This window comes from Rhamphochromis longiceps, linkage group LG13 (assembly GCF_057381845.1).
Source record: "Rhamphochromis longiceps isolate RC_006_pf linkage group LG13, R_longiceps_female_GT1.1, whole genome shotgun sequence".
In the NCBI taxonomy this organism is placed as follows: domain Eukaryota; kingdom Metazoa; phylum Chordata; class Actinopteri; order Cichliformes; family Cichlidae; genus Rhamphochromis; species Rhamphochromis longiceps.
Window position 1 is genome coordinate 2,572,464 of NC_140569.1, and position 13,078 is coordinate 2,585,541.

The window sequence follows — 13,078 nt, forward strand, 5'->3', positions numbered from 1 at the left end:
TTCAGTAAGCCCTCAGTTTTCTCTGTGTCCTCTGCTCTCTGCGAGACGTTTGCCAAATGTTCCTCAAACACTCTGTAAACAGTCCACGCCGTTCTTAGGCAACCGCTGCTAATCAGAGCAGCTGCCATCATCCTCCTCATCATCATCGACTAAAGATAACTCTGTATGTCAGCAGCATGCAGCAACTGGGTCAACACTCACACCAATCCACCAGTTAGCACTGGTTTACCCTGGAAACAAAATAAAGCATGAAATAGTGATTTAATCACACGTTGCTTCAAGTGTCTGGTCACAGACACATCCTGGTTTCTATCACGTTGTCCACTGAATGCTGCTGTGCTAACTCTGTGTGTAAAACTGTGTAAGACTCAAACATGCTCACAGTGGAAACCACATCGCTGTATCGAAGCTTCATCACCTCACTGTTTTTAACCCAGCTGCAGTTCCTCTAACGTCCAGCAGGGGCTCCAGCAGTGAGTCAGTGCCATAGACTCCCATGTTAAAATCTGCGTGTTAAAAGCCTGATACAAAACCTGTTTTGGTCTCTAAAGATAATTTCCCCTTCATGACACCTGCACAGGTGGAGGATGATTTTATAACTCACCTGTTTAAACTGGATCAAGGCTCAAAGCTTTATAGGATCAATCCAAATAACTGCTGATGGCCTTTGTGGCTCAGTGTCAGCACTTTGATCGGACTGTTCTCCATCTACACCTCTGCAGCCGTGTTAACAGGCCGCACAAGTTTGTGTTAGTGTTTGATGGAGGGTGTGACCATTAAACAGAGCTCCAGCAGAGACTGGTCACATGCGCAGTGATTCACCTGTTGGCGGTGACTCAGACTCCCAGTAAACCCCCAGTCAGCTGACGGCTGTTTCCAGTGCAAACAGTGGAGACCGTCTGCTGTGATGTGGAGGTCACAGAGGCAGTGACGGGGTTTCACTCGCCCACTCAGAGCTGAGGCTGGGGGTGGATTCATTTCTCTGCTCATTTTGATGGAACATCTGTCGTCTTGTTGTTGGGCTCTGGGAAACCAAAGACTTTTTATTGTTATGATTACAACAAAACGTATTAACCGAGAAAATCGTCGGAACATTAACAAATCCTGACATTTCAGTAGTTTCAGATCTGACTCACACACTGCAGGTTGTGTGACTTTTGCGTAAGAAACTTTGCTTCTGAACATGACTGAACCTTAAATAATCCACCCCTGATTAGCAGGTAATCATTTCTGCTGTGTTTCAGTACCTGATGTGGAGAGTCATTGTATTTCAGCAGGTATAAAACAGGTTATAATAGGTTAAAAAATAACCGCTTTAAATACAGAGCGAAGAAACAAGTGGGTGATTGCAGGATGGCGGTGTCCATCTTTTATGTACAGTCTATGACTTGGACCATATAGAGGCTAGAGGAGACGAAGCGTTATCACGGCAGACACGGTACTTTAGCTGCAACTGGCTCGGGGAGGTTTTGCTCTTTTACTCTGTTGATACTCCGTCCTTACACTTCTGCGCCTCCTGCAGTTACTGTGGTATTTCTGTGGTATCTGATGTAGCGTCTGAGGATCCTTCTCCTGGTTGTGTGCTGTTTTAACAGGGCTCTGTAAGAGCTCAGGCTGCTGCACAGAAGAGCTAAAATGTTTAAAGTGGATCTTTTCTGTTTTCCTCATTTCCTGTTTCATGTTCACAGTAATGAGCTCGGAGTGAGCTGTGATCACTGTGAGCCCAAACACACTCAGTTTATCACAGCTTTTTCTACTCTTGGATCTGAATGATGTCATAAAGAAGGGATATCCGTAAGATGGTCAGGGACAGAAGCTCCACCCACCTCTGGTTTAAAGTTGATTAAGGGGGAGGGGCTAAGACAGCTTGTTTCAGCTGGGATGAACTGAGGCTCAGTGTGAGTTAAAGAAGGATTATTTTGGACTTTAAATCATGCAAATCTGCTGTAGCAGTAAAAATGAGCAGAACTTGCTGCACAAACCCTGTTTATCTTACTGTAGCATCATTACTGGAGTGCATGAGGTCCAGTCAGTGTATGACGCTTAACAACATGAGACACTGAGATCTTTACTGTGGTCCAGGTAGAGCTACACCTGTCCAGGTCAGGTGAAACTAAACTCTTAAAGCTGTTTTCTTATTTGAAAATTAAACTTTGTGATTATTTACATGAGGGTGGAGCCAGGATGACCCGTGCCATCCCCGGCACGCCGCCCCTCCTTTAATGATTGTGACACTGAGCTTGGGTCAGGTTTCAGTTTCAGTGTTCAGACTGTGACGGTTCGTCTGCGTGGGTAAAATCCACTCGTGGATCTCTGAGTTTCACAGACGTTGGTTTTGGTTAACCCGTGAAGATTTATCTCCTTATGACTCACATCACTATGATTTCATGTTCGTTCACGCTCTCAGCAGTCACCTCAACTTTCTCTTTTCACGGCTGTTTCACTTCTTTATAACCAGAGACAATAACAGTTTATTGTCTTTACACTGAGGACGTGTTTCTGAGTCAAAGGCTTAAGCAGAACTAAAACTGAAGTTTAGTCATCAATCATTTAAATAAAGGAGATGATTCAGATCTTACTGAAGGGACAGTTCTGTAAATATGCAGCCTCCTCGGCTCCTCTCACATGTGATCACATGCTGGCCTGCTGTGCGTGTGAAGCAGCCATAAATGCTGTGACATATATATTCACATGTTATATATAGAGTCTGGCCTGTCATCAGCATGCTGTGTAACTGTATATGTGACCCTGTCAGGCCACCCTGGATATCTCTGCATTCCTCCTAAAGCAGCGTTTCTTTGCACTGATGCCCATGTGTGAGTTAGCTCATAGATCATTTCCTCTTTATGTTTCTGCTTCACTGCATTCAGGAGGAAATATTTACATTTTGCTTTATTCTTTTAGAGATTAAATTCCTAAATAATTTGCATGTTAATATTTTGCTCCGACCCTGAACCACAACATCCTCATTAAAGTCAACTTGGGACCTTTGTCGGCGCTTGACTCTAAATAATCACACACAGCGCTGTCCTCTCCTTCCTCTGTGTCTGATGCTCGGATTAAATGTGGCCACAGTTCCTGATGATGAAACATGAGAGGTGCAGGAGGACAGAGCACCACCTCTCCTCATCCATGTATAACAAAGCCTAGAAGTGATCACAGAATTTTAAATGGCAGTAAAAATAGCACAAGTATGGTGACCTCAACTAATGTCAAAAACACATTTTCATTTCTATTTATTGTGGAATTGAGCAGCTATGAACAGGAAAGACTGAGATAATGCTCAAAGTAATCATATAATGGAACAGCCCTGATAGCTGACAGGGTCAAAATACAGGTCAGCGGGTTAGGAATCCAGCTGTGGGCCTTCCACTCTTGGAGCTCTGCTTTTTGTGACCATCATGTCTGACATGGGTAACATGTCCAAGTGTGCCATCACTGTACAAACCACATCCTGCTCTGCAGGAGGCATCGTACGAATGTTTCTCTGGAGGAGCAAAGCCCTGCTGGGCGGCATTATCGTATTCCAGTATTCATCACAGTGTTCTAACTGGTATTTCTCTCTCAGTGGTGGAAATATCCCGGCTAAAGAATGAGTGTATGAAGAGGTCAAGTTGTGCCTGCAGTCTTATAGATGTGGGTCAGTACTCAAGCTCTCGAGGTTACTTTGCTGTTAAGCTGTTGATGCAGTCACTATAATTTGTGTGTGAAAGAAATTTTTTTTAAAAGCAATCATGAGCCAAAGCAGCAGAACTGAAATGATGCCATTTACTGCTTAAGAAAGTTGTAGCTGGGTTGTTGTGAGTAGGTGAGGCTAGGAAGTAGAGATGGGCGTGAGCAGCTGACTGGATGACTTTACAAGCTGTCGTTGCTTTGGTCACCAGTTGTTTTATCTAATTGTCAACATTTTAATTGATGCCCAATGGCGCTGAATTGCTGTGATCTGTTTCTGTGGGTCGGATCTTGTTGTTCACACTATTATTGTTCTTTTAAAAGCCAAAGGATGACTGGAAGGATGTGTGCATGAAAACACACACACACACACACACACACACACACACACACACACACACACACACACACACACACACACACACACACACACACACAGAGCTTGGAGAGAGTAGAGAAAAGGAAAGCTCAAACCCACAGACCATGGTGGGAGGAGCCAAACATAAAAGCAGCATGATCCTAGACCATAATAATAAAACGCACCACAACAGCTCAGTGAACTATTTGGTAAATGGCCTGTATTTGTATAGCGCTTTACTTTATTTGTTGAATAAAGTCTTAAATCGCAGGTGCTGAAAAGTAGTCACCTGCTCACAAGCTATTGTATTTCTTTGTGTGGGTTATTTCTTCATCAGATGCACAGATCAGATAAAAAGGCCAGAGGATGGTCAGTATGATAAGGAAGTTTGGAAGTGATATCTCTGAAATGACAAAATGAGATCCCGCTGCAGTTGAAACAGGTCAGGCTGCAAACACAAGAGATCCATCAGAGATAGTGAAAACATTACAAGTGTCCAAAACAACAGTTTGGGTCCATTATCACATCTAAAGAAGCGACGGAGCTGAATGCCTTAAATGATCTGTGAAAACAACTGTGGACAGTGAGAAGAGGATTCTGTCAAGAACATCTGCTTACAGCTTTGTCCACACTGACAACAAGACTTCCAAACTTTGGATGACATTTGGTAACTTCTCTGAGATCAGTGAGAAGGCAGGGTTACCCTGGTAACGGGAGCCTGGGGTGTTGGCTTTATTTTATACTCATTTTAGTTTCCTGTGAGCAAATATAAGCTTTTATATTTCTGTGTGATTCTTTAACATGACAACACTGGAGACAGAAATGTGTACCTAGACTGAGCCTTTGTTTGAATCCTTTGAAACATCAGCGCTGTAACATGAAAGCACAGTGAAAAAACTTATTATCACACCAAAAAAACCCAACAACACTGAAACGGACGTGTGCAGCACCTGGGAGAGTGCTCAACGTGCTCTGGGATCAGTGGAAATACAGAGAATAGCTCCCAAAATGATGACCTCCATCCTAAAAAGCTAACAAAAGCCAAACAGGAGCTCCGTGTCATCACAGAGACGTTTAGATGTTCAAACTTAGCATTCTTGAAAGCAAAACAAAAATCTGCTATTTATTTTCTCTTAAATGAACGTATACTTTGATTCTTAAATGAAAATGCATTGGCTCTCGTATATAATATAATATGCAATGTTTCTTACAAATACTGTTGAATGAATAATTCCTCACTGTTGTTCATTCTTCTATTAATCCTCGTCATGCTCTGTAGATATATTACCTCACTCTGTCCTGTCTGGGTCTATTACCAGCATTGGTCCCACATTACTATCCATCATCAACAGTTCACTGAGGCAAGGCTGTGTTCCATCTTATTTTAAACATGCTGAGGTAACTCCTCTGTTAAAAAAAACAGAATCTCGATCCTAGCTCTGCTAGTAATTACCGACCTATTTCAAAATTGAAAAAATTGTTGAAAATCAGTTCAGGTCTCTATTATGTCAATTACAGATTCTTGACCCTTTTCAGTCTGGCTTTCAAAAGCAGCACTCTACAGAGACCGCTCTCTTAAGAGTCTATAATGATCTGTTAATGGCATCTGACGCAGGGAACTGTTCTGTGATCATTTTGCTTGATCTTAGTGCAGCCTTTGACACCATGGACCACAAAATCCTACTTAACAGGCTCAAGGTTTTGGCTGGTGTATCTGGCTCTGCCCTAGACTGGTTTTCTTCCTACTTATCAGACAGGACCTTCTCTGTTAGGACTGATAGGTTCTCCTCTAACACTGCTGCCCTGACCTGTGGTGTCCCACAGGGCTCAGTTTTAGGTCCATTACTATTTTCTTTTTATATGCTTCCTTTAGCTAGTATCATTCAATCTTTTAGCAACCTGTCTTATCATTTTTATGCTGATGACATTCAGCTCCATATGTCCTTTAAGCCTCATCAGCTGGATAGGCTGTCCACCCTAGTCCAGTGCTTAACCCAGGTTTCTGATTGGCTTTCAAGCAACTACCTTGTTCTAAATACTACCAAGACCGAGACCATGATCATAGCTCCTCCTGAGCTACATTCTAAAATCAGTCAGGTTCTTGCCTCTTTCTGTCCATCTGTCAAGTCAAATATTCGAAATCTTGGAGTAATATTTGACTCTTCTCTGGGCCTTGACTCTCATGTAAAATCTTTGTCTCGTTCCTGTTTCTATCGTTTAAGAAACATATCTAAACTGCGACATATGGTTTCCTCAGCTGCACTGGAAAAACTCATTCATGCATTTGTGTCATCACGCTTAGATTACTGTAATTCCCTGTTTACTAGCTTGGATAAATCATCTCTCTCTCGCCTCCAGACAATACAAAACGCAGCAGCCAGACTACTAACTCGCTCTACCAAGCGTGTTCACATCACTTCCATCTTATATTCTTTACATTGGCTCCCAATAGAGTTTAGAATTCGCTTTAAAATTCTTGTTTTAACATACAGAGCACTAAATGGCCAGGCTCCAGATTACTTATCCAAGCTTCTTTTAAAATACACTGCTGCTCGTCATCTCCGCTCACAGACTCAGAGTCTCTTAGTTGTTCCCTGTACACGATTGAAGACAAAAGGGGACAGAGCCTTTCAGTCTGTTGCACCAAGGCTGTGGAACAGTTTACCACTACAATTACGTTTGCTTGACTCTGTGGATTCTTTTAAAAAACAGTTAAAAACTCTTCTGTTCAAACAAGCCTTTTGTTGATCTACATATTTTATATTTTTTACATTATTTACATTTGATCTTTTACAATGTCTATTGATTTTATTGTTTATTTTAATATTTTAATATTTGTGTACAGCGCTTTGTGATTGCCTGTCTGCGAAAAGCGCTTAATAAATAAAGTTTACTTACTTACTTACTTAATGTAAAAATGCTCATGAATATAAACATTTCTTCTAAGGTCGTTTTCAACAGTTGTTTCTGAGTTAGCAGCTGGAGCTTTTGATAACCAGCGAGGCACCAGAAGCCTTTCAAACTTTGAAACCAACGGGTGCTGCCCCTCGGCAGGCTTCCAGAAAATGGCTGAATAGTAAAAGAGAGGCGGGTTTTAAGGGACAGGAGCTAAACTTGTTTTTGATAAACTGAACATCTGCAGGCTGTCAGTACAACATGAATAGGGATTGTTTTTGGACTCTAAATCATATAAAGCAGGTCTGTTGCTGGAATAATCAGACGTGCAGAAACATGACTTGATCCTGGAGTATAGCAATAGGGACAAACGCATATCTGCAGACGATCTTCATTTAAAAATGAATCGTATCATAAAAACATGTCACCTGAGAGTCACCAGGAAGAGATGGAAGGAAACTGTGACATCTTGGTCGGATGTCCGGGGAAGTTCTGAAGTGTTGCTCTTTGTTAATTCCAGCGGTTAATTTAATTAATTTTTGTCGGGGGCGTGTACTCATGGGTGCAAAATGGTCCAAAAATACTCCAGTGTTTATTGAGAGCAGAGATCAGGTGACCCGGAGGTCATTTTCTCATAGACAATCAGACATGTTTTTATAGCAGAGGAGTCGCCCCCTGCTGGTCAGATTTAAGACACGTCAGCTCTGGGTTCAGATTTCAGTCCAGATTAAAATCATAAAGATCCAAGAGCAGAAAAAACTGTAAAACGAGTGTTTAGAGCAGACTGAAGGAATTTCCTGTTGCCTTGCTTTGCTTTTTACGAATATCCACAGTTATTACAAGAGATCTATATGACTGGAAATAAGTATAAAAAAACACTACAGGTCCACTTTAACTGTCATCTGCAGTTAGAAACACGTGGATATCTGAATGACATTTCCTGGCTGACCTGAAAGCAGCATTTTTGCCTCTGACAGGATTGTGAAATCCTCTGATTAGTCATCTCTGATATGTAGCCTCCATTTTAAATAAGGCACCATGTGCTCTGTGCTGCACTGGAAATTTACCAACGCATTTCCTCTTTATTTGACTCTGTACTTCTGCTTTGCTGGATTTCAGAAGGATACATTGTTTTACACACTGTAAGACATTTATTCACTCTGCACTTTGCATGCTAGTATTTTTAGCACCCTCAGTCTAGTTTGCATCCTTGCTATGTCATCTCACCACTTTCCAATATATAATAAAACCCACAATATCATTTACCATAAAAGCATATAAAACCTGGTGCACAGTTGTACATTAACATACATCAGCATGATCAGACTTTAAATATTTTTTCTTAACTTTATATTATATAATGTTTACTTTTAGTGCACTTAAAAGTTAAGCTGTAAAAGTGAATGGGCTGTTAATGTAAATGACCTAAGATTAGTTAGCTGATAGCTTACCACTCCACTCTCTCATCCACTGAGGATCAGCCATGGCCCAAAATACTATGATTTTGGCATATTTAGCTATAGTGGCTATAGAAGCTTCGTTATTCCTCTATCCTTAACTTGTACTTATCACTATGGTCACTAATGTAGCATTTAAGTGATTTCTCTTGTTTATGCTGTATTTTAGTAGGTTGGTCTATGAGCACAGGCATTATTAGACCAACGTTTGTAATCATGAGGTCACTTTATGCACAGTAATGTCTGTGAGTCAAACGCTGAGGTTGCAGACTCCTCTGGACACTCAGTTTATCACACTTTTTTCTACTCTTGAATCTGGATGTGTCATTGTGGGCACCCAATTAGAAAAAAGCTTTCTTAAAATGGGAGGGGCTAAATCTGCTGTTTCAGACAGAGGATGAACTGGGTGCACAGTATCAGATAAAGGATGATTTTGATCTGTAAATCATGCAAAGCTACTCTAGTAGAGAAATGGAGCTGGAAATAAGTCCACTTTAGATATGATTTCCTAACCTAACCTTCATTTAGGAGACCAGTGTTTATCCGGTGGTCAGCCTCTACAGCAGGGGTGTCAAACTCAAATACACAGTGGGCCAAAATTCAAAACTGGAACAATGTTGCGGGCTAACATTAATATTTATTGAAAAAAAATCTTTCTCCAGATATAAGAATCAATCTTTTCTTATTGACTCAAACAAGTTTTGCTGAAAAACTGAATATGGAACAAGCAAGGCTTAATACTAAACGATATATATATAGATATTAGCTGTATAATACCAGTAGGCCAGCTCTAGTAGTAATTTGGTATGGCTTCGCGGGCCAAATGTAATTACACTGCGGGCCAAATGTGGCCCACGGGCCAGAGTTTGACACCTATGCTCTACAGGATCATTTCAAACAGGATCACGTGACTTGAATAGTTCAGTAAGGCGACTAGTTTGAGCTCCTCGCCCTCAGAGTTCACACCATCATAGTTATAAACATGTGAAAGTCATGTCAGGACAGGAGCAATCAACTTTCTGCTTTTTAGCACTTTTGTGGCGGCGTCCCATCACGCCCCGCCCACCTTCGGTGCTCTCTGATTGGTCACAGCTTGTGTCACTCTGGGGTTAAGCCGTAGGTAATTGGTCGTTGGTGTTTCCCCTTCTCCCCCACTCAGCGGCCATCTGGGGACTCGGGTCCGACTCTGTGGTTACTGTCCTGCGGTGAGCTGCTCCAACTTTGTCCGGGGTCAGAGGCAGAATACAGGCGGAGACTTCACGGTGCGGTTTCACGGCTCTTCCTGGTGGACGTGTGCAACAGGAGGTGACTGACTGAGCGGACATTTACCGGAGCTGAAACTTTTTTCCAACCTCAGGAGACCGTTTGGAGGAGGGAAAAATCAAGAAAAATGGCAGACAGCGAGGAGCATCAAGTTTCTTCCACCACTCCTATGTTCAACGACGAGGTGCACCATTACCAGGCCGAACCGGACCACTACCTCCTGGATGACGACATTGTGGACCTCGTTGGCGGGGCTAAAGACGCTTTGGAGCGGCACCGAGCTGAAGATAGTGTTCCTGACGACTTCACGCAAACTTCCCTCCCTGATCTAAAGGAGACGGTAACGTTACCGGAGCCAGCCCTCAAACCGGCAGTCCCAGACTCCACCAGCCCAGCTTCTGCCCACGAGGAGCCTGAAGTGGCCGCTCCCAAAGCCGAGCCGGCGAGTACAAAGATCGCACCGGAGCCAGAACCTGCCCCCGAGAGCGACGCCCTCCCAGTGGCCGAACCCCGAGAAGCAGCGCCATCCCCCGCAGAGGCAGCAGAGCGATCTGCGGTGACAGCGCAACCAGCGGCTCCCGCGTCGTGTGAGTATCACTGATGGATAAACGGCAGGACAGGGTTATTCGAGAGTGGAGGGACACCTTTAAGGTCTATTTTTAAAGCCTTTTACCTAAAACTCGGTGAAATGCACCTGGATATTTTTTTCATTTTTACCGGTTTTCTGTGCACCTGAATGGGGAAAACGACCTGCAGATAAAAATAGGCGGGGTAGAGTGCTGCCTTTTCTCCCTTGGACACGTTTAACGCCTGGTCTCAGTTATGTTGTGTTAGATTGTGCTAAATTTGTGTGGATTTCTCCAGGGTGTTGTTCGCTAAGTGCTTAGCCTCTTAGCCGCCTAGCGATGCTACCCCAGAGGGGAGCGAAAGGTGCTTCATCACTGAGCCTGGCTGCTGTTTGCGCTAAATGGATGGGAGGTAGACTCCTGGAGTCACGGAGCGTGTTTTCTTTTAAAAACGAGACAGTTGCGGTGTTTTTTTTGCGCACGCTTGCGTTTTTTTATGCTAGCAGGCTAGCCCGGTTTTTTTGCTGTGTTGTGGTGATGCGGCCCACCTGTTCGGACAAACAGGCGGCAGGAAGCAGGCTGTGAGCCGATGAGGTGGCAGGATTGCACCATTTATCCTCCAGTTATCCACCAGAGGCAGCCTGCTTCCTGTAACTAACGGCACTGGGGTGTTTTTGGAAACATTTCCCGGAATAAACGCGGTTTGTTCCACCGTTATCGGAGCCGTTATTGTTATTAAACCGGGCATCTGTTCTCCGCTCGCTGCGTGTCCGCGCATGCTAACGGTAGTTGCATCCTGGTTCCATTATCGGACACACCCTTTATTCCTTCTCCCCCCCAACAAATTAAAGCAGAAGCGTCAAAGAAATGCTGTCAGATATGTTTGGCATGAATTTTCCTTCAGACATGAGTTAAGAAAATGAGGCAGACAAATTAAATTGTGTGTTTTCTCTATTGTGTTGCGTGAGGTGGACTCCAGCGCTCTCCCCTTGTAATGCTTTATTTTATAAACCTGTAATATCGGAGTCAGAATCACAGCTAACACAAACCCGTATGAGATTGGTTCTTTGGATCTGTTTGCTCTGATTTAAGCGGCGGCAGGATAGACATGGTCGCGTCCGATAATGGAAGCATGCGCGGTTAGCAGGGAGATTAGTCACAACAAAGGAATCCGCTGTGCGTCCACTCCCTGTCGGCTTCCACACCGCTCCCAGAATAACCCCAATCAGCCTTTCATGATTTATTTTCCTACCCCGGCTACCCACACCCTCACCCACCCCCACAATCTCCACCCAAAAACCAACACCCCAGATCCCAGAAAAAAAGAATCAGCTCCAGAGGCCTCCAGATCGGCTCTGCCGCTGGCTGCTGGGGCTCGGTCCTGCTCCCGTGGCGTTTTGTGTCATGTCTGGACTGCGTAGACTTTCAGGAAGTGCTCCATTTCAGCTGCTGCCGCTGTTGTTTTTGTTTATCTGGTGGAGTAAATGTGGCTTTCGGCAGGTAAACAGGCCTGAGCTGGAGCAGCAGCAGGCAGGGTGGGGCTGCTTGGCGAGGCCACAGACGGAGGTGGAAAAACCGCCTGTTACAGCAAGCAGCCAGAACAAAAGAGACGGAGCGAGAAAGAAATTCATCCATGTCTGAATCGATTCCATCACTGCCAGCTCCATCACACACACATTAACCTCCTGAGAGACCTGAGGCGAAAATATGTCACCGTTAAACACGATTTCCTCGGCACACAGAAACCAGGCCACGCTCAGGAGGTGACCTGAGAGTAGGAGGGAGAGGAGATGTGAATTCTTCTTTAATTTTGGGCAATTTGAGATTAAATTAAGCTTTTAAATGCGTCCTTTGTTGCATTTTAGCCCGTTCTTGCCTTTCTCTTTGTTTCTGGTCCACAGTGCCCTCTTGTTTGATGCTCCTGTGTTTATTGCACGATTATAAAGTAATGAACAGCCTCGCCTCTTTTAATTACTGCGCTCAGAGCAGGCATTACATGATGAGGTGTTATTAATGTGCCCATGAAGGCCTCCAGATTTCTCTGCCTCCAGCAGCCACGACTGTTTTAAAAACCACTTTTTAATATTTGAAACGCTTCAGTAAAAACAACTGTGTCTGATCACAGGAAGCTGCCTCCACTTTATTCTGGCAGATGTATTATGACTTCAGCGCGTGCTGGAATAATCCACCTTTGTTGGAGGTTTCTGTGTGTTTATTACTGAACACACACACAAAAGGCAGCTGGATAAAATCCCTCTTTAGATCCAGTGAGATCAGTATCAGCTGAAGTGCTTCTTCAAAGCAGATTTTAAGGAACTCGAGGGTTTCTAACAGATCTGCCACACAGGACAGTGTGCAGGAGTGGAACAGTCCCGTCCCGCCTCCCTTGTATCCCTCGGGTGGTCGCCACCTCTTTAGAGCTGGGCCCGATCCAATCAGTGCTCTGGACAAAGACCCAGGGGTCCAAATCTAAGTGGTCAAATACAACAGCGTCGCTCTTCCTGCCCGAGCCGGTCGCCTCTCCTAAACTCTGCTCTTCCAACTTATCTGAGAATATTCGGTAAATAACAAACTTTAAAAAAAAGAAAAGAAACGCCCAAACTAAGAAAGGAGGGACTAAAGGCCGTGCAGCAGTCAGGTCATAGTTTAAATGTCTGAGGACAGAAGCAGGGTGTGTTTTCATGTAGTGAAGAAAACACGCCGTCTCTTTGGGAAGTTCAGCTGCTTCCTTCTGATGTTTGCTGCCCGTCTGCGTCGATGAGGCGAGTCGGCTCATTTTTAGTGTTTTTGTACCTCAGAGCCAACAAACGATCCTTTATTTTCTACAATACCAACGTTCTGCTGCTAGAGCTTTTAAAACAGCACGT

At 43.8% G+C, this 13,078-nt stretch overlaps 1 protein-coding gene across 2 annotated transcripts in view; it reads left to right on the plus strand.

The window, feature by feature from the left end:
* Positions 1-9,521: 9,521 nt before the first annotated feature.
* The window catches only part of LOC146655164 (uncharacterized), a 36,257-nt gene continuing 32,700 nt past the window's right edge, over positions 9,522-13,078 (plus strand). The window contains exon 1 of one of the 2 annotated variants that reach the window (XM_085427918.1): positions 9,522-10,232. In XM_085427918.1, the coding sequence (XP_085284044.1) occupies positions 9,773-10,232 (460 nt within the window). In that variant the 5' untranslated portion in view covers positions 9,522-9,772. The remainder of the gene's footprint in view (positions 10,233-13,078) is intronic. The other variant, XM_085427919.1, reaches the window with a different exon arrangement.